Source organism: Somniosus microcephalus, chromosome 2, assembly GCF_052327205.1.
Source record: "Somniosus microcephalus isolate GS21.2 chromosome 2, FLI_Smic_1.0, whole genome shotgun sequence".
Taxonomy (NCBI): Eukaryota; Metazoa; Chordata; class Chondrichthyes; order Squaliformes; family Somniosidae; genus Somniosus; species Somniosus microcephalus.
In genome coordinates, this window is record NC_140988.1 from 330,974,832 (window position 1) to 330,997,831 (window position 23,000).

General features: G+C 43.0%; 1 protein-coding gene across 3 annotated transcripts in view; it reads left to right on the top strand.

Moving 5' to 3' along the window:
* myo5b (myosin VB) overlaps positions 1-23,000 on the top strand; it is a 360,722-nt gene that overhangs the window by 126,011 nt on the left and 211,711 nt on the right. For all 3 annotated transcript variants that reach the window (XM_085974944.1, XM_085974932.1, XM_085974939.1), the window contains one exon: positions 3,053-3,197. In XM_085974944.1, coding sequence (XP_085831070.1) covers positions 3,053-3,197 — 145 coding nt within the window. The remainder of the gene's footprint in view (positions 1-3,052; positions 3,198-23,000) is intronic.

A 23,000-nucleotide genomic window follows, 5' to 3' on the forward strand; every position in this document is an offset into this window, starting at 1 on the left:
GGTTCCTCTGTGATGTCACCAGTAGTCAAATAGCTTGCTGCCACTCACTGCCAGGGCTCATAATGCAGTGTCATGGTTACGTTACTGGACTAGTAATCCGCACGCTTGGACTAATAATCCACAGAATGGATGATCAGATCCCACAAAGGCAATTTGAGAATTTAAATTCAGTTTTTTTTTTAAAGAAAATCTAGAGGTTTAAAAAAAAAAGCTGGTAGCAGTAAAACTAAGCGTGAAACTGTCGGATTGTCGTAAAAACTCAGCTGTTTCACTAATGTCCTTTTTATGGGAATGAAACCTACCATCCTTACCCAGTCTGTCCTATATGTGATTCCAGGCCCACACCAACGTGGTTTACTCTTAACTGCCCTCTGAAGTGGCCTAGCAAGCCACTCAGTTGTATGAAACTGATACAAGGGACTGCAGCGGTTTAAGAAGGCCCACCATTACCACCTCAAGACAACTGGGGATGGACAGTAAATGCTGGCCTTGCCAGCGACGCCCCCATCCTGAGAACAAATTTAAAAAAAAATACATTTGGGTGTCCATGGAATCTTCTGGAGGAGGGGAAAGATTCAAAACAACAACAAAGAAGCAAATCTCTTCATTGGTGAAATAATTCATACCTCACATACATCTAGCAGCTGGCTTAACATAGAAACATAGACGATAGGAGCAGGAGTAGGCCATTTGGCTCCTCGAGCCTGCTCCGCCATTCAATGCGATCATGGCTGATCATCCAAACTCAGTACCCTGTCCCTGCCTTCTCTCCATATCCCTTGATCCCTTTAGCCTTAAGAAATATATCCAACTCCTTCTTGAATATATTTAATGAATTGGCCTCTACTGCCTTCTGTGGTAGAGAATTCCACAGGTTCACCACTCTCTGGGTGAAGAAATTCCTCCTCATCTCTGTCCTAAATGGCTTACCCCTTATCCTTAGACTGTGACCCCTGGTTCCGGACTCCCCGACCATCGGGAACATCCTTCCAGCATCTAGTCTGTCTAGTCCTGTTAGAATTTTATAAGTTTCGATGAGATCCCCTCTCATTCTTCTAAACTCCAGCGAGTACAAGCCCAATCGACCCAATCTCTCCTCATACGTCATTCCTGCCATCTCAGGTATCAGTCTGGTGAATCTTCGCTGCACTCCTTCCATGGCAAGAACATCCTTCCTCAGATAAGGTGACCAAAACTGCACACAATACTCAAGGTGTGGCCTCACCAAGGCCCTGTACAACTGCAGCAAGACATCCTTGTTCCTGTACTCAAACCCTCTCGCTACGCAGGCCAACATACCATTTGCCTTCTTAACCGCCTGCTGCACCTGCATGCTTACTTTCAGCGACTGGTGCACAAGGACGCCCAGGTCTCGTTGCACTTCCCCTTCTCCCAATCTATTGCCATTTAGATAATAATCTGCCTTCCTGTTTTTGCCACCAAAGTGGATAACCTCGCACTTAGCCACGCTACATTGCATCTGCCATGCTTCTGCCCAATCACCCAACCTGTCCAAATCATACTGGAGTTTCTCGGCATCCTCCTCATGGCACACACGCCCACCCAGCTTGGTGTCGTCTGCAAACTTGGAGATATTACATCTAGTTCCCTCATCCAGATCATTAATATATATTGTGAATAGCTGGGGTCCAAGGACCGATCCCTGCGGTACCCCACTAGTCACTGCCTGCCACTCGGAAAAAGAGCCGTTTATTCCAACTCTTTGCTTCCTGTCTGCCAACCAGTTCTCTATCCAAGTCAATACCTTGTCCCCAATCCCATGTGCCTTAATTTTACACGCTAATCTCTTATGCGGGACCTTATCGAAAGCCTTTTGAAAATCCAAATACACCACATCCACTGGTTCTCCCTTATCTATTTTACCAGTTACATCCTCAAAAAATTCCAGTAGATTAGTCAAGCACGATTTACCTTTCGTAAAGCCATGTTGACTTGAGAGTGGAATAACTGCCTACTTGATTGGCGTTTAAATGGATGTTATTTTGGAGGAAGAAAGTAAAACTGAAAAGGGGAGAATTAAAATTCACAGTAAAGAAAAGGAATGAGCAAAAGTTTTGTCTTAAGCTTAGCATTTTTGACTTGATGGTCTGGAGTTTGTGGGGATTATCTGAAAATTTCTGAGACATAAACTGGATTGCAAAAAGCTGATTTGTAAAGTAAATTTTTGCCAACTTCTGTATCTCATGATGCGGAGGCATAGGTTATTAAGGTTTTCAGTGCATTTTTGTTACCAACAAAGCAAACATCAGAACCCATAATTCATGCCTCTGTTTGGTGTTGGACTTGGGCAAAGGGGACAACCTTGTCTTGCATGTGTTTTGGAGAGCTGCACAGGAAGCTCCCTGGATGTGACCGCACAGTGCAACGAGAGGAGCTATTAACCTGTATCACGCTCTCATCATCACTAATTCATTACTAACCAGAATGGATTGAGCCGGTCCTGGTTGGTGTTCATTCAGAGATTTACATGCATCCTTTCTCCCACTCGTGTGGAAGCCAGGCGTCTGTTCGTTTAAGAGATATTCTCATTTGGGTAAATTGGTTTGTAATCGGTGATGTCACTGTGCCTTTGCTCATGTCTAGGCTTAAAAAGTTGATTCTAATGGGTTAACAAAAATTAAAACATATGAAAAAATGACATTGCTGTGGATCTTGCAAATGCTACACAATAAATCTTAATGTGCGCAAGGGTCTCTACAGCAACAATAAAATTGACAGTTTTTAAAACAAGTTAAGAAATTTACAGTCAGTGTATTATTTTCTTAGGAAAAAGTACTTTAAACCAAAAGTAGTCCCCAAGGGTTCCCTTCCTATTAAGGGTAGGGATGCCATTGCTGGAAATAAAACATTTATCCACTTTTACGCCCGGTGTCACCAACCTCATTTCTTTTTTTTGGATCCTTTAAGCCAGCAGACAGAGACTGTTTTGGCTCCTTGGTCTGGATGAGATTTGAATGCAGACTGCAGAGGTGAAAATGACAGTGCCCTTAATCTTTTGATGAGTTATGGTAACCCTCTTCTGTGTTTCTAGGTATTGTCTTAGTTGCTATCAATCCCTATGAACAGTTGCCAATTTATGGAGAAGATGTCATTCAGGCGTATAGTGGGCAGAACATGGGGGACATGGACCCCCATATCTTTGCGGTGGCTGAAGAAGCATACAAACAAATGGCCAGGTGAGTGGAGTTATGGGAAGCTGTTGTTGACATTCTTACCTTGTGTTGTAGTAAAAAAATCTTCTAGTCCAATGGTATTTCTATTATCAAACATTTCTAATACCCGTGCATACAACCACATACTGTGAGCAACAACGCGACTGGTTGGGTGCATGAGTTGTATAATCAAACTGCTGTCCTATTCATGTGATGGCAGTGATCTGCAATCTAAAAAGTTGAGGACAATGTTTGAAATGAAGAATAATAGAGCAAAATGAAGGCCTACCTTATTATACCTGAAGTTATGGAAGCAAACTGGGGGTAACTTTCAACTGGGCGATTGATTACCTGATGGAGTGGATCGCTGTCCACTGTAGAATGCAAATGATTTTCATTCCATTGAAAATCAGGTGGATTCCATAAAGGTTAGTACCCAGGTTACCCCCACTAGCTATGTCTGTGTACCGTGATAATGTCAGTACTCTGATAGCAGTTGGAGTTTCATCCTGGTGTTGTGTGGATATATATGGAAGAGGGTGTGCCTCTTGCTGTAGTTCTTTTTCTTTTTCTGTTGCTTGCAATCCTTCCTAACATTGTATGAGGGGAATTTGGTGCACAGAGAAAGTTCAAGTATATTTTCTTAATATGAATTGAAGAGCTGAGAATTACAGGTGGTGGGTTTGACTATAGTATGAGAGGATACTGATTTCCATTATTTTATGAAGTAGTTAATTGTGTAATATTTCCATCTCTTTAGTTTGAATAAAGTCTTAGAAATTTTTCTGTATTCTTTATTTCTTCCCCTCCCCCCACCCTCCCCAAAGAATGACCATTTGGCTGAGACCCAAAGATGCTTATAAAACTGTACACGAGCACAAGACACCACCTTTTAATCTAGGAGAGTAGAGAAAAGTGTATTTATTTTAGGAGAGGGTAGAGAAAGGAAAAACCCAGTAACGTCATAGTGCTGAATGTCCTGCTGATAAACTTCTTCCCTCTGTATCTCTCTCCCACTTTCCATTCGGTCTTGTGAAGGTTTCAGGCCTGATTAAAGATTAAATTGAAAATTGTCCTCAGTTATTCATTTTTCTAAATCTTAACCCACTTTTGCTACAATTCACCAAACCATAGGTGTCAAAAAAGTAATAGTTTGCATTGTATTTGATGTATATCTATTAGGAATGATTATACTTTTACAGGGGGAGCTCAGAAGGCTTAAATCTTCAGTACAGCCTGTCTCATAGAACTACATAGTGAATTAATTTGAAGATTCCAGCTTAAAACAGATTAATTGTAATGAACTGGCACAGTAATTTGTCTGGGGGCTTCGCTCTGCAGTCATTTTCACATAGATCTTCCATTTCAGAAAATAAATGGCCAGAGTGACTTGGAAAACACACGTACATTTTGAAAAGAATAGCAAGCAGGAGAATAGAATCAGATTCAATTAAATTCTGGAGGAGGTAAACGGTGCTGGCTTGAATTGTTCCGCACAGATGAACATATGATTAATGCCTGGCAACCTCAATGACTGGAAAGCTGGAGCAGTCTCTAATTATTTTTCAACACACAAGCATTTTTTCTTTTTTTTTGCCTCCAGCATTGCTGTGTTATGGGTTCATGGACACTGACTTGCCCTCTGCAGTCTCCGCTCCCCCCCCCCCACCCCCGCCCTTCCCGGCCCCCGGGAGATATTCCTCCATGTGTGAGCCTAGGGAGTGAATGTTGGCAGGCTATTCACTCTGGGAGGGGTGGGGGCATCACAGACCAGCCTGATGATGTCCTTGTCAGTCAACAAAAACATGCACTTTCCAGCAAGACTCCCTGCTTATAATCAAGAGCTGGCTGATTTTTTTTCCCCCTCCATTTTCTATACCTACTCACAGCCCTGGAGTGCTGAGACTATTTCTGTTGCCCCTATCCCAGTCTTTTTTTCTTTTGAAACAGAGGAGGCTGAGGGGAAACTTAATTGAGATATATAAAATTCTGAGTGGTCTAGATAGAGTGGAGAGGAAGAGCCCTTAGCAGAGAGGTCAATAACCAGGGAGCATAGATTTAAAGTATTTGGTAGAAGGTTTAGCAGAGAGTTGAGGAGAACTTTTTTCACCCAGAGGGTGGTGGGGGTCTGGAACTCTGCCTGAAAGGGTGGTAGAGGCAGAAACCCTCATTGCATTTAAAAATGACTAGGATGTGCACTTGAAGTGCTGCAACCTACAAGGCTACGGACAAAAAGCTGGAAAGTGGGATTAGGCTGGATAGCTCTTTTTCGGTGGGCACAGACACGATAGGCCGAATGGCCTCCTTCCATAAATTTCTATGATTCCTGACTCCGATCACCTCATTCAGCACAGACCAGGGCTGGCATTTAGCATCTAGTTTGTGGCTGTCCATTGGTAAGTGCATTTATGAACGGAGTCATTGGACAAGGAAGAAAGAACTTGGCAATAGTAGCTCCTTGTTTACTGTAAGAGGAAAATAAAATATCTTTTTAAAAAAAAAAAAACTGAAACCATAGGTGACAACATGGTCAGCAGGAGATTAAAAGAGGAGGATTAGCAGCCAAAGAGTAGTGTGCCATATTCTGTCTTGGTTAATATATGGAGGATGTTGAGATTTTGGCCAACGGGGATCCTTTCTATGGCAGAACTCCCAACAGATTGATTATTACTTTGTTCATACATCACTCGTCCTGAATGCAGAAGGGATGGCCTTATCCACAGGAGTGCCTCAGCAAGTCGTCCACCGCTACAATCAGTGTTTCTTTTAATGCGCCAGAATGCAAGATACAGAAGGAGCTTATGTATAAATTTTAGTCCCTATGGAGAACTGCAGTTTATATAGTATGAAGCATTCAGCAATCTGTCTTTTCTAATTCAAGATGAACTATTGGAGGCCAAGGGTCAATGTTCTTTCCACTTAAAATTGCTGAAAGTGACTGACACAAAATCCCTATGTGGTTCTTGACAGATTGTAGCCATTGGATATAATGTATATCATCTCTCTCTTTAATTAACGAACTTCTCCCACTCTTCCACCCCCAACTGCACAATTTTCTATCCACCTCTCTTGAAGGCATTGACCCATATTGGGTTCCCCAGGGACTTGTAGCCCTTGCACAACAAAGGCATACCCAGGATTTTAGCAGGATGCTCACGCAGCCCCATCGTAACAACCCCCTCCCTCCCACCTCAGTACTTTTATGTGAATAATAAGGAACCCCCATGGTTCATCTTCAATAAAACAGCAGCTGGCTACAGCTGAATAAATAGGTAACCTGCTAGTGAACAAGCAGCATCGTAAAGAAAATGTATAAAACAAAGAGCGAGAAATCCATTAGTCTACAATCGACCTCAGGAACGGCACCCCTGCCATTGGACTCTATCCACCACCAGAGCACTGTGATGGTGCATCCTAGCCAGAGAATAACCTGCAACGGCTTTTCTTCCCGCTCCCGCATTGTTACCTCTGTTGGCCCCCTCCTATTTTACATCTACATGTTGCCCCTTGGCGACATCATCAGAAAACACAGCGTCAGTTTCCACATGTACGCTGACGCCACCCAGCTCTACCTCACTACCACTTCTCTCAACCCCTCCACGGTTTCTAAATTGTCAGACTGCTTGTCTGACATCCAGTTCTGGATGAGCAGAAATTTTCTCCAATTAAATATTGGGAAGACCGAAGCCATTGCTTTTGGTCCCCGCCACAAACTCCGTTCCCTAGCCACTGACTCCATCCCTCTGCCTAGCATCTGTCTGAGGCTGAACCACACTGTTCACAACCTTGGTGTCATATTTGACCCTGAAATGAGCTTCTGACTGTTGTGTATGTAACCGTTTACCTTTAAGGGAACTATAGAATGTAACCGTTCGCCTTTAAGAGCACTACTTTAGGGTGGCACTATCTATTGGCTCATGTATACTGTAATACCGATAGTGACCACACCAGTATATAAGGGTTGTGATACGTTAACTAGGGCAGAATCGCCCGAGCCTCTGAATAGTAAAGACGTGTTTTATTTTGTTAACAGTGGAGTCTATGATTATTTATAATACAACCCACAGACTTAACATTGGCGACGAGTCAGGATTCGAACCCTGCGGCAGTTGTTCCACGGCGGCTTCGTCCGAAGACAGGACATTGAAGAGAGGTTTCAATCCTCACCAGTCTGGAACCGACAGGCTGGAAGCGACAGGCATTAGGACCCTAAAGCCTCCATAACCTCGTGGGTAAGCCGCAGCGTTGGCTGCAAAGACAGTGCCACCGATCGGGAGATAAGGGCGATCGCAATCCCTGATAAGAGCCGCGGTGAAACGCGCGAGCGGGTGAGCCAGAGGCCGGGGCCCGCTTTCAAGTGCGAGGCGCAGCCGGGCCATCGATCGCATCCGCTGATAAGAGCCGCACTCGGGCTGAAAGTCAGCGTCGGGGAACGGGTGATAACCGCCATTGAAGTGGGCGGAGAGCGCCGAGAAGCGCGGGAAAACCGCCATCGAAGTGGGCGGGGAGAGCGAGAAGCGCGGGAAAGCCGCCATTTTTCGCGGGGAAACCGCTGAAGAAGAAGGAAGAAGCGGGAAACCGCCATCTTGGAAATTATTAAGAATTTCAGGAAAGTAATAAGATTTTTCAGAAAGGCTGGTGTGTTCTCAAGAAGAGAGGGAAAATAAGTATAAGTACAGCAATACTTGTGGTGTTCTCAAGAAGAGAGAAGAAAATTAATAATAAGTAAAGTAATACTTGTACTGTACTCGAAAAGAGAAGAAGATGCCTAAGCGAGGAAATATTAATGACTTTAATGCTGAAATAGAAGACTGGGCCACGTATGTGGAACGCATAGAAATATATTGCGTAGCCAACGACATTGAGGATGACGACAAGGCAATAACTTTGTTAAATTCGATGGGAGCAAAAACATACGGGCTTTTGAAACATCTAATAGCACCAGTTAAACCAGTGGACCAGACCTTCGAAGAGATCGTAGCAGTGCTGAAGGATCACTTGAACCCCACACCGTTGATGCTGGCTGAACGATTTAAATTTTACGCCAGAACCCAGAGGCAAGATGAAAGCAATGCGGAATACTTAGTCGAACTGCGTAAGCTAGCGAAATACTGCCAGTTTGGAGGGAATTTGACAGAGGCGCTGCGGGACAAGTTCGTATGCGGCTTGGCCAAAGAAGGAACGCAGAAGCGACTCCTGGAGGAAAACGACCTCACACTGGACAGGGCTGTCCTCATAGCTTCATCGCACGAAGCCGCAGTGAAAGGAACGGCGGAAATGCAGCTAAAGGCGGCGGCACTCGGGGTGGACCAAATGACTGCAAGCATTTCCAAATGCTACCGTTGTGGAAAGACAACGCACGACCAGAATCAGTGCTGGTTTAAGAATCAAGAGTGCAGGAAATGTGGCAAACTGGGTCACATCGCGAAGGTATGCAGGTCCAGAAAGAAGACCAACAAACAAAGGAAGCCACCACCACAAGAAAAGTACAACAAGGTGCATCAGGTGGCTGAAAAGAGTTCAGACGAACAAAATTCAGACTCAGACCCAAACAGCCAGGAGTTGGATGGTCTGAGAATCCACAATGTGGGTAAAGTAACTGATCTACAGACGATCTGGGTCACACTAAAAATAGCTGGAGTCCAAGTACGAATGGAGCTGGACACGGGATCAGCTGTATCAGTCATCAACCAAAAGGACTACCACCGACTATTCTCTCACATACCCTTAAGAAATACCAAGTTCGTATTACAGACATACACGGGGCATCGCGTATACCCCATGGGGAAAATAAGAGTCAAGGTGAGAGATAGGGGTAAAGTACACCCAAGAATGAATTTGTACGTACTACCTGAGGGAGGACCACCACTTCTAGGACGGGAGTGGATCAAGAAAATAGACATGGAATGGCACTACCGACAAGCAATGACGAGTGAGGACTCGGTGCAGACAAGCAGCTCAGACTCTGAGCCGGAAGACGATAAGTCCAGCTTATGTATGAAAAACAAGGTTAACATTAACTCACAGACTAAGGTTGGAAAATCGATGGCGTGCATAAAGACAGAGAATTCTGAGTCTGTTCAAGCTACAGACATATGCATTACGGAGGAACACCGAGCTCGAACTCAACGCTATTTCAAAGTACAACAACAATTAGAACAATTAAGTTACCGCCTCGTACAAGAGATGAAAACAATGAAAAAGTTCTATGACACCGAATGGGAGAGTCTGGAAAGACAACAGAACCTACTGGCTCAAGCAGAGAGCGACCATAGAGCCATCGTGACCAATTACCGATCACATCTCCCTGATGATGTTCAGGGGTTAGAATATTTGCATGATCTAGAGATACAGCAGAAGGGCAAATCACGCTGCACTGAGGATTTTGTTCTGCAATTAGAGACGGAGCTAGTGCAGGCAAAGTTAAGAGAAGTTGAATCACAGGGTGCTCTTAAGGAGATGCAGAAACAAATCTTGGACATGGAAAAGAGAAACGCTTCTTTACCTGATGAGAATAATGTGGCCATGTTGCAAGAGGAGCTTATAGGGGCGAAACTGAAAGAAGCTAAGCAAAGGATGTTGGAACTTGAAACGCAGAACCAAATCAGCGGTAATCAGCTATGTCAAGCAGAGAAGGAGTGCAAGGGTCTACATGAGAAGGTGCAATATCTCTCAGCCCAAAATAAGGGACTACTCACTCAGTTAAATGAAAGTAAACGGGAAATGGCTGAGATGGACTGCAAGAATAAAGAAGAGTTGATGGCAGTGAGACTTCGAGAGGCAGATAGCATAGCAGCCTTGGCTGAACTCCAACAGGAAATTGCGAAAGAAACAAATGAAGAGGAATCTTCAGGAAGCCAGGATTTTATTCCAGTTCTTCTCTACGACTCCTTACAAGCAGAGTGCGAGAAGTTGAAAAAACAGTATGAACAGGCCCAGACTACAATTCTGGAGGGGGTTAACTCAGCAACCTCCGAAAAGCTAGTTTCGTTGGAAGTATATGAGCAACTAAAGGTTGAACATGAGCAAGAAGTCCAAAGGCTGCAGGAAATTCTTGAGGAGCTCAGGGCCAAGACAGACTCATCGGTAGAAGTTCCATACATAGATGAGGATGTAGAGGTGAAAGACATGGCAGAACTCATAAAAATATGGAAGGAAGCCCAAGACAAATATGAGGCGGCAATTACCGAGGTTGACCGACTTGAAGAACAGTTTCAACTGGGAATGGGCCCTGAACATGAGCTAGAGAGCATCGAGGCGCAACTTCTCCAAGCACTGGAAGCCAAAGTACAAGAGGAAGAGAAGATGAAAGCATTGGAGAAAATGATGGATGAAATGGAGGAGTACGCTGAATTACGTCCAGGGGAACAGGAGAATGGGGAAACAGCTACTTCAGTAGAAGGATTAAATAGCCTGATAACGAAATCCCTGAAGGAAGGGAAAGGATTGAACGCACAAATGAGGCCAGGAGGGAAGGAAGGGCAGACATCCGAGGAAGAGCAGGATGAATATGATTGCTTGAAGAAGGGTTTTGACCTGTTGAGTGACACCGAATGTTATGAGGATGTGGTCTGCCCAAATTGTGATGGGAACTCCCAAAGTGCTGAAATCCTGAGGAAGCACTTAAGGTCTAAGGAACATAGAGAGTTGGTGGCGCTACAGATGGCAGCCGGGAAAAGAGCTCGGAGAGTTTCAAAAAGGCAGAAAAGAAAAAGAAGAAGCAGAAAATAATAACTGTTTAAAATATTATTACTTCTACTACCTCAGTCCGAACACTACGAAAGGTGCTAAATTTGTAAAAAAAAATCCAGGGACATTATCAAGACAGCCAGTGGGTTGTATAAGTCCGCACTGCTGGTTCAACAGGACGAAAGTACAAGCTGTTAAAAAAAAAAAAGCTATGGAGGATGCTGTCTGGAACGAATTAATACCAGAGACTGAATTTATGAACTGTTCCCACAGAGACTGAACCTGTAAACTGATTCCACTGAGAGTATGTTTGTAAACTGTTATATGACGTTGACTCCATTGAGAGTATATCTGTAAATTGTTATATGACGTTGACTCCATCGAGAGTATATCTGCAAACTGTTTATATAAAGTTGAAGATTGTATGTTTAACGGGATTCTGTAAGTAATAAGCTAGGAAGGGAGGAGTGTTGTGTATGTAACCGTTTACCTTTAAGGGAACTATAGAATATAACCGTTCGCCTTTAAGAGCACTACTTTAGGGTGGCACTATCTATTGGCTCATGTATACTGTAATACCGATAGTGACCACACCAGTATATAAGGGTTGTGATACGTTAACTAGGGCAGAATCGCCCGAGCCTCTGAATAGTAAAGACGTGTTTTATTTTGTTAACAGTGGAGTCTATGATTATTTATAATACAACCCACAGACTTAACACTGACCACATATCCGCAGCACAACTAAGACCGCCTATTTCCACCTCCGTATCATCGCCCGTCTCAGGCCTTGCCTCAGCTCATCCGCTGCTGAAACCTTCATCCATGCCTTTGTTACCTCTAGACTTGACTATTCCAACACACTCTACCCTACGTAGACTTGAGGTCATCCAAAACTCGGCTGCCCGTGTCCTAACTCGCACCAAGTCCCATTCACCCATCACCCCTGTGCTCGCTGGCCTACATTGGCTCCCGGTTAAGCAACGCCTCGATTTCAAAATTCTCATCCTTGTTTTCAAATCCCTCCACGGCCTCGTCCCTTCCTATCTCTGTAATCTCCTTCAGCTCCACGACCCCCCCCCCCCCCCCCCGAGATATCTGCGCTCCTCTGATTCTGCCCTCTTGAGCATCCCTGATTATAATCGCTCAGTCATTGGTGGCCGTGCCTTCTGTTGTCCAGGCCCAAGCTCTGGAATTCCCTGCCTAAACCTGTCTGCCTCACTTTCCTCCTTTTTAAGACGCTCCTTAAAACCGACCTCTTTGACCAAGCTTTTGGTCACCTGCCCTAATTTCTCCATATGTGGCTCGGTGCCAAATTTTTTGTCTTATAATACTCCCGTGAAGCGCCTTGGGATGTTTTACTACGTTAAAGGTGCTATATAAATACAAGTTGTTGCTGCTGCTGCACTACCCTATAGGATGTATTGCAACAGCTCACCACATTTACTTCATCAGTATTTCTCAGTCCCAGGACCTCTAGCACTGAGAAGGACAAGAGCAGCAACATCATGGGAATAACTTTGCCTACACATTCCCTTATAAGTATCACACCACCTTGACTTGAACATTAATTGTTGTTCCTTGATCATCACTGGATCAATATCCTGAAAATCCCTACCTAACACCATTGCAGCAGCACTATCAGCACAAGCTGGTTCAAGGGGATGACCCACCACAACTGCCTTCACAGGGGCATCTAGGGGTGGTCAATAAATGTGGTCTTGCCACTGTTGCCCATATCCTGAGAATAATTCCCCAAAAAATCAATGTGCCTCAAAACTAACCTCTGAGCTTGGGATGCAGTCATTCACATCAGTTAAACTTTGTGTTAAAGGGACAGGCAAAATTAAACACAGCCTTAGCAGAAGAGTGAAAAATTGTGTGCATTATTACCAACTTCCCAAACCTGGAAATGCTGATGAGCAGCTTCGAAAACACTGAAGTAACCCCAAAGGCAGCTGAGAACTCAAACCAATGTACAACTGAAAAATAGTCCTAAATAAAGGCTTTTGACCATGGCCACTGCTTCAAGGCAGCTAAATAAGTTAAATTCATTTTTATTATGTTGAATTTCTGTCAGTCTTTTTCGATTACATTCCACAATTCAGTTTGGCTTTCTGTGAAAATTGAAACCCTTAATTGAAGTCTCATTTGGTTTCAGGGGATTTAAACCTCCTGAAGACGGAACAAAAGGCCTTTGATGTGAATACATCTCCATTGAGCTGTAAGAACTATTCACAACAGCCATTTCAAAGTTACCCTTCAGAAGTAGGTCACCCAGATGAAGCAAAAAATGCACTGAACAAGCTGCATCTACAGCACTTAATATACTTCCCAACTCATTGTAAAACCATTACTCTAATTGACTAAACTTGGGCAATTTTCACCATGAAGTCAATATGGAACATTTACACATATTTTAAACTCTATATACAAACATTACCACTGCTGTAACAGTACTGAGGCTCATCTAATAAGTATTCACAAGGGAAGATTGAGCAACAGGTCATCCCCAAACAAGAGTTAACCAAAGTAAAGTTAGCGACTTCGAAACTTCGATATAAATGAAATGGAAGCCACTTGGTGTTGAACTGATCGGCTTCCGACAGCCAAAGCTATCTTCCTTTGCATCAGGTATAGTCTAGCCACTGGAAGGTTTTCCCTTCGACTCCCATCGGCTTCAGTTTTGCTGGGGCTCCTGGCTTCCATACTCCACCAAATGTCATCTTGATGTCAGGAGCAGCTACTCTCATCTCTCCACTGGCATTCAACTCTTGTGTCCATGTCTGGATCAAGGCTGTGATGTGGTCATGAGGCCAAGTGGTTCTGGTGGAATATCAGTGAGCATTGGTGAGTAGTTGTTGCTTGATGACTCCTTCCATAAGTTTACTGATGATTGCAAGGAGGCTGATAGGACAAGACTTGACTGGGTTAGATATCTGTGGATAAGACTTAATGCGGAAAACTTCCACATTGTTGGGTTGGTGCCAGTGTCAAAACTGTACTGGAACAGTTTGGCTAAGGGAGCGGCCAGGTCTGCGGCACAAGTCATCCATCTTGACAGGGAGTACAGCTGTAGAAGCCCTCCACTATCAATCAGTTTAACTGTAGTAAGTAAGGGGAAGTTACTTGAGGTTCAGAAACTACTAACTTTATAATCCTGTGGTCAGATCCATATTTTAGTAGTCATAGTTACCAAGCCCATTCCCATCCATGGATGTTGCAGGAGGTACAACAGCTAGGATCAGCTTCTTTGTAGTTGTTAGGTATGATGTTTCAGGTCATTGGCCATGGTACAACATATAAAAAAAGACTTGCATTTATACAGTGAATTTCCCGACCTCTGGATGTCCCAAAGTGCTTTACAGCCAGTGAAGTACTTTTGAACTCTAGTCACTGTTGTAATATAGCTTAACAGTTGGCAGGAGAATATGATCAGATTTGGGCCTACGAATTTTCTTGTAGACCTTCTATCTTTGTCCTTTTCATCCCAGTCAGGTTCCAGTTGCCCCAATAAAGTTTTCCATTACTGTGTTACTCATAGTACATTATTTAAGTGTAAATCTTCCTTTCTCCAGCATGTTAACCAATCAAGGATTATGGAAGGGCAATAACATTATTTTATATTCATCACTGATGTAGTGATTTGGTCATTTCATTGCTTACCCATCATAGTTCATCAACAGGGCCTCCACAATACATGAACATCCCTTTACCACACGATGCAGAGTACTGCAGCTGAAGCACGGTGACCTTAGCACCCAATTATATGACCTGCATTCCCAACCAGCAAGGTTCTACTCTGCATGTGGAACCTTCAGAGTAAAAGAATGCAGATTTTTTGTTAGTATAGCTCTTTTTATAAAAATAAAAAAAAATAAAAATCTCCTAAAATTATTACAGCTACCTGGAAACTTCATTACTTTGCTGTTATTGAATAGTAACAGTAGCCTGCTCAGTCCACACATGATGGCAGTGAAAAAGCAAGTTCACTGTAATCTTTTCAACAGCACCATAATAGATGTGCCCAAACAGCAAGTTAATGCGGATGTTAAGATCTTCAAACAGCCAAAGCTGTTTTCTTTTCCAGGTGTCTCATTGCTTGAAGTGAGCTGGTCTAATTGATAAAATCCAAATTTCCACTTTGGCTCTCCTAGAATGTCATTGAGTCAAAAGGTGAAGACAAATTCCAAATGTTGACCCAGATATGAGGAGCCTAAAATACCCCATAACTAAACAACTTATATTGACTGGAAATAAGTTGTTCAGTTAATGAATTACTTTAGTGAAAAATGCAACTGTAGTCATAGATCCAGAGATGTTTACAGCACAGAAATAGGCCATAAAGAAGAAAGACGTGCATTTATATAGCGCTTTTTACAAACTCTGGATGTCCCAAAGTGCTTTACAACTAATAAAATACTTTTGAAGTGTAGTCACTGTTGTAATATAGGAACAGCGATAATGTAGCAAGCTCCCACAAACAGCGATGAGATAATGACCAAATAATTTATTTTAGTGATAATGGTTGAGGGATAAATATTGGCCAGGAATCTGGGGAGAACTCCCCTGTTCTTCAAAATAATACCATGGGATCTTTTGCGTCTCGTGACACAAAAGATCCCATGGTACTTTTGAGAGGGCAGACGGGGCCTCGGTTTAATGTCTCCTCTGAAATACAGCACCTACGACAGTGCAGCTTTCCCTCAGTACTGCACTGGAGTTTCATTCTGGATTATGTGCTTCTGACTCAGAAGCGAGAGTGCTACTACTGAGCCATGGCTGACACCCAATCACTGTACAGCCCATTGTATTGAATCCTCGCCAGGGCAATCCAAAACCAATACCCCATAATCAAAAAGCAAAGTGACCTATAAACTCTATTACATATTTTTTAACATTTGGTACCAGGCATTGTGGAAAAGCACGCTGAGGAAATTTTCCGAGTTTGTGCTGCCGACAGTGTGAACTCAGGAAAGCAACCGTTTAGTTTCTTTCGCAGATACTATTGACACAGAAAAAGTGTTTAATTTGCATACTTTATACTCAAATGGGTTAAAGAATAACTAAACTGCAATGAGAGTCTTGACTTTGGAGGAAAGAAATTTAAATAAGGCACATTCTAGCCATTCAGTAGTTATGTGTTTCTGAAGCACGTGGGTTAGATTTTTTTTTTTGGAAGTATTTCCTGTGCATCAACAAGGTTTGGGAATTCACAAAGTATAGCATAAATCATACACTTGGAGCTTCAGAACAATCTCGCAATTTGCTCTGAAAAACCAAAATCCGAAAGTATTTCACGACCCTTTAACTAAGAACCAACTCGAGCAGAACATGTGGCCTTTCAAGAGTTTGGTGACATGATTTTAGGGTTGCCAACCCTCCTGGATTCTCCAGATATTAAAGATCAATCTCCTGGAAACTGCTTCCAGCAACCCTGGAGAAAAATTATTAGGGGCATTAAAATGTTTCTTTTTCATTTTCTTTGAACACTTTCATTTATTAGTTATAAAATTATTGGAGGGCGGGAGAAAAAAGGATGTTTGGATGCATCTTGACTGTCAGTCAATCAGATAAAGGAGAGTCTGTTCACTTCCAATTAGCATAGGAAGGCGGAGGGTCGTGAGCATGGGCGTGTCCAGCGACCAATGGCTAGAGCGTGGTGGTTGGAGACGGGAGGGACACGTGACAATATCTCCAGGAATGCGTCCAACCAGAGTTGGCAACCTAATTTGAGTGGGTCATTTGTAATTCCAAATGGAGTCGAGACCTGTGATGCAGCTGAAAATGATTCTGGTGTGGGTGCACTGCCATCCATTCCACGTAAAGTGCTTTGGAGATACCAGGAAAGGCAATGGAATTTTATTCTGTATATTCTTAACAGTTCTTGGTGCAGATTTAAACTTTGTCCAATCCTTTGCACTAAGTTTATTCTCACCTGAGCCAATTGCAATATAGAAGTTTTATTTTAGAATTAATTATATTTATGACACTACATTTTGAAACTGACCTGACCGTTGGGCCTTCACTTATTCTGTAATCACTGGCTGGCAACGCACCTGGTTTCTGTGCTGCATGTATTGTTCAGTGCCGTAAAAATCAGCATTGCACATGCATACCAAGGTGTCCGCCTTCGCTGAGCGGCAGCACTCTTGCCTCTGGGTCAGAAGGTTGTGGGTTCTAGTCCCACTCTAGAGACTTGAGCACATAATCTTGGTTGACACTCCAATGAAGTACTGAGGGAGGGCTGTATTTTGAATGCGATGATAAACCGAAGACCCGTCCGCCCTCTTGGGTGGACATAAAAGATCCCATGGCAATCTTTGAAGAGCAGCAGGGAAAATGTCCCAGTGTCTTGGCCAGTATTTTATATCTCAACCAACTACTGTATCTGGAATGGGGCTGAAGCTGAGGGAGGGCAGACTCAGCTCAGGTACTATGACAGAAAGTGCAAGTCACTAGCTATATCTTTACCCCACACCTATGGGATGTGGGTGTGCACTGCTCCCATATCATGCCCAAGAATCTGTTCTTTATAATTGAGCCTAATCGGTGAGTATCAGCTAGTATTTGACCATTGGATCATAGCTGTGCCTGATTCCGGTCTCGCATAATATTCAAACATATACACTTACCAGAGAGGGTCATCGGATAAGGATCAGGAGCAGGCAATCTGTTTGATTTCTTTCCCTCATCCCCTCGCCCACATACCCACTGGTTAGCCTGCTGCTACTGAAGTTAATTGTAGTGCCCATGCCACCATAGCAGCTGGAATCGGATAACTAAGCACCTGGGCCATTCTGGTTTATACAGCTCCGTGCCATCGATTTCATAATTATGTATCAAAAATCATTCTGCAAAAGAATTTTAGACAGTGGAAGCTTGAATGGCTTTGGAGTACCCAACCCAATAGAAGTCATGGAACCACTGTTATGTTTTTATTTCTTTTATAGTTTCTCGGATTTGAACTAGATTTTGTTTGGTAATCAAGGCTGAATCACTTAAACTGGTAAACGGGTACAAAAAATAATTAAAATGGCTAATGGAATGTTGGCCTTTATCTCAAGGGATCGAGATACAAAGGAGTGGAAGAGCTCTGGTTAGACCCTCTGTATTCAGTTTTGGGCACTGCACCTTAGGAAGGATATATTGTCCTTGGAGGGGGTGCAGTGCTGATTCACCAGAATGATACCGGGGCTAAAAGGGTTAAATTAATTCAGGACAGGTTGCATAGACTAGGCTTGTATTCCATTGAGTATAGACGATTAAAGGGTCATCTAATTGAGCTGTTTAAGATGATTTAAGGATTTGATCGGGTGCATAGAGAAACTATTTCCTCTGGTGGGGAGTCCAGAAGCTTAAAATTAGAGCTAGGCTGTTCATGGGTGAGGTCAGGAAGCACTTCTTCACACAAAGGTTAGAAGAAATCTAGAACTCTCTTCCCCCCCAAAAGCTGTTGGGGTTAGGTCAAATGAAAATTGCAAAACTGTGATTGATAGATTTTTGTTACGTAAGGTTATTAAGGGATATGGAACCAAAGCAGATCAGCCATGATCTAATTGAATGGTGGAACATGCTCAAGGGGCTGAATAGCCCACTCCTGTTCCAATGTTCCTAAGGCGGTGTTGTTAGTAATTGTTCAAAAACATTATTGTTCCAGGAAATTGCTAAATTTGTAGAATATTCTTAATCTCTGGCAGATTCCAGTTCCATAGTTTTGTTAATGGTTGTAAAAATTAGCTTTGTATTTGCAGTACTAATGGAGTCCTCCAGGGATTGGCATTAGTACTACAGTATTACTCTTCACGATTTATATCCATGATGATCTGGATGAAGGAGTTGGGGGTACTGTCTGCAAGTTTGCAGATGACACAAACCTCTGTGTTGGTGTCGAAACCCTTGAGAATTTCTTTCTACAATCGGGTCTAGATGCAATGGAGGAATGGGTCCGCAGATGGCATTTATAATGCAGATAAATGCAGTGTTATGCATGTAGGTAGGGCTAATACCAATCATTTGTATACCATGCTGGGCTCTGAATTAAAATCTGTTGAAAGGGAGAGAGAGACCTGGGAGTTATAGTGTATGAGTCTCAAGGTCCATGACCAGTGACGAGCGATTATAATGAAAACAGATCGAGTATTAGGAAGTATAGCTAGGATAATGCAATATAAAACGAAGAGCACTATAGTTTCCTTGTACCAGACCTTGGTTAGACCCCATCTAGCATACTGTGTCCAGTTCTGGGTCCCTAACATGGTGGTAGAGGATAGATGCCCTGGAAAAGGTTCAGAGGAGGGCCACTATTTAGATTAATACCTAGTCTAATAAACTTTTGGCTATCATGATAGCCAGCTGGGTCTTTTTACTTTAGAAAAACACAGACCTCAGGGAAACTACATTGTAGTATTTAAAATAATGGAGGGTTTAGACTGTGTACATATTATTTGAATTAGGTAAATTAGGGAAAATGAGGAGTAGGTGTGGGGAGGTGGAGGTTATGCATACCAGTTATGTCAGCAGAGAACTAGGTTAGATATCAGGAGATTTCTCTCTTCCCAGAGGGTCATTTCCCTTTAGAATAGGTTGTAGATGCAGATTCACTACATACAAAGGCAGGTGGGATGTTGGCTAATGTACCTCATGGTCATTATTATCTCCTTGCAACTTGTTTAAGATCGAATTTGGAGGTCGATGAGAAATTCCCAGATTTTTTTTTCATCTGAATTGGCTTCGTTTTTTTTCCTGTTTTTTTTTTTACCTCCCTCAGGAGATTACATGGCTGCTGGTGGGCGAGGAGTATTGGGTGGTGTTACTTAGTTGCAGTACGGCTGAATGGGACAGACTTGATGGACCAGACGTTTTTTTTCTGTCCATCTTGTTCGTATGTATTTACCGTTGGCCATGTTGAGAGGCTACACTGAGCTCCTGTTTAAATACTGGCACAAATTGGGAAACGGATTGGTTCAACCACTCGGGGAAATCGTTTGGAAAGAGATAATGTTTGTCACAGCTTTCACCTCTCCCATCCAATTGCATCCTTGTGATGTGCTTACATAGTATTTACAGCATAGAAACAGGCCATTCAGCCCCACAGATCCATGCTGGTGCTTATGCTCCACACGAGTCTCCTCCCACCCTTCTTCATCTAACCCCATCAGCATATCCTTCTATTCCTTTCTCTCTCATGCGTTTATCTAGCTTCCCCTTAAATGCATCCATGCAATTCGTCTCAACTACTCCTTGTGGTAGCAAGTTCCACATTCTAACCATTCTCTGGGTAAAAAGTTTCTCCTGAATTCCCTATTGGATTTATTAGTGACTATCTTATATTTATGGCCCCTAGTTCTGATCTCGCCTGTAAATGGAAACATCTGTCTACCCTGTCAAACCCATTCATAATCTTAAAGGCCACCCCTTAAGAGACCCAGACTGTTCAACCTTTCCTGATGGGTATAACCTCTCCGTTCTGGTATCATTCTAGTAAATCTTTTTTGCACCTTCTCCAGTACCTCTATCTTTTTTATAATATGGAGACCAGAACTGTTCATAATACCGCAAGTGTGATCTAACCAAGGTTCTATATAAGTTTAACATAATTTCTTTGCTTTTCAATTCTATCCCTCTAGAAATGAACCCCAGTGCCTTGTTTGCTTTTTTTTATGGCCTCGTTAACCTGCGTTGCTACTTTTAGTGATTTGTGTATCTGTACCCCCAGATCCCTCTGTTCCTCTACCCCATTTAGACACTTTTATTTTCCAAGGAGGATGTGGCTTCCTTATTCTTCCTAACAAAATGTACCACATCACACTTAGCTATATTGAAGTTCATTTGCCAATTACATGCCCATTCTGCAAGTTTATTGATGTCTTCCTGTATTTTGTCGCAGTCCTCCTCTATTAGCTACACCACCCAAATTTTGAAATTGTACTTATGATTCCCGAGTTCAAATCATTTCTGTAAATGGTTAACAACAGTGGTCCCAGCACCAATCCTTATGGAACACTACTTCCCACCTTTTACCAGTCTGAGTAGCTACCTTTAACCTCTACCCTCTGTTTTCTGTTTTGTAGCCAGCTTGCTATCCATTCTGCTACTTGTTCCCTGACTCCACATGTTATGAATGACCTTAGTCATGAGTCTCCTAAGTGGTACCTTTATTGAAGGCCTTTTGGAAATCCAAATATATTACGTCTACTGCATTACTCTTATCTACCCTTTGTGTTACTTCTTCAAAGAATTCAATAAAGTTAGGGAAGCATGACCTTCCCTTTTGGAATCAGTGCTGACTACTCTTTATTATATTTTCAGTTCCTTGATGTTTTTCTATTACATCTTTGATTAACCTACCACCAACATTAAGATAATTGGTCCATAGTTCCCTGGACATGTTCTGTCTCCTTTTTAAAATACAGGAATCACATTAGCTGTCGTCCAGTCCCCTGGTACTTTTCCTTTTTCTAATGAATTTTTATATCTATGTAATAGTGCCTCTGCTATCTCTTCACTAACTTCTTTTAATATGCATGAATGCAATCCATCCGGACCAGGGTTTTTATCCTCTCTACGTTTGTTAGTTTATCAATTATCTCCCCCTTTGTATCTTAAATGTCATTTTATCCTTTTTGATTTAGGAACATAGGAACAGGAGTAGGCCATTTAGCCCCTCGAGCCTGTTCTGCCATTCAGTGAGATCATGGCTGATCTGCGACCTAACTCCATATACCTGCCTTTGCCCCATATCTCTTAATACCTTTGGTTAACAAATATCTATCAAGCTTAGATTTAAAACCAACAATTGATCTAGCATTAATTGCTGTTTGTGGAAGAGAGTGCCAAACTTCTACCACCCTTTATGTGTAGAAGTGTTTCCTAATTTCACTCCTGAAAGGTCTGGCTCTAATGTTTAGACTATGCCCCCTAGTCCTACAATCCCCAACCAGTGGAAATAGTTTCTCTCTATCTACCCTATCAGTTCATCTTAATATCTTGAAAACTTCGACCAGATCACCCCTTAACCTTCTAAATTCCAGGCGATACAACCCTAGTTTGTGTAATCTCCCCTCGTAATTTAACCCTTGGACTCTAGGGGCTCGATTTTCATTGGGCCGTTGAGGCGCGATTGGAGGCATGTGGGGGGTTAAAATTGCAAAAACTGGTGGGCGGGCCCAATCCCGCCTCCAAGCAATTTTCATTTAATCGTGTCTAATGGTCCCGTCTCCGTCCCGCCGTCAAGAGGCGGGATAGGCCGTTAAGGCCCTTAACAAGCACTAAATTGCCTCTATAATGCCATTTTGAAAGGCCTTTGCGATTTTAACCCTTTTCCGACATGAAGCACGCCTGTTCTGAAACACGACGGTGAAACCTGGCGGTAGCACAATTGGATTGCTGACTTTTAGCTGCAACTTCACCATTAAAGAGGATATTTGATCAGCCATCATTTGCAGGTGGCAGGACTTTGTTGTCTCAGGTCTGGGGGAACTTTTAGAAGGCATAACCACAACTGTGGAAGTTTGGAGCCTGACACCCATCTCCAGTGTGACCTCCTGGGAAACCCCTCTCGCCACCTTGACTGAGCGCTTCCTCAACTGAGGCATCTACCAGAAGCATGGGAGCCATTTATTTCCTTCCCTTCTGGACATCAGATGAGGACGAAGACCAGCCGCGGCAGCAGCAGAACCAGGAACAACAGCAGCACCAACAGCAGCAGCAACAACAGGAGCGCCAAGCTGCTGCTCACCCGCCTGAAGCTGCACAGGCCAGAAGGCGCCAGCCCGACCACATCGCTGCCCAGGATGCAAGGAATGCACTCATCTTGGCCAGATTTGCTTAGCCTAGCCACTTTTGCCTCGCAGCTTCTTACCTGAGCATCGACAATGGCCAAGAACCAGCGGATTCCTAGCAATTTGACCACCATATTAACAATTGCAAGTAAACCTAAGCCCTCAATGTGGAAGTCCCATTCGCGAAATGACACACGCCACAACTACAGCAGTAGCCGTCAGATTTTTTATTTACAGGAATCATCTGATGGCTTTTCCACATAAAACATCAAATTTCACCCAAGTGACTACACTTGTGACTATTTGTGCAGTATCTTTTTCTTACGCGTGCTCCCAAGTGGTGCTTCCCCTGTGG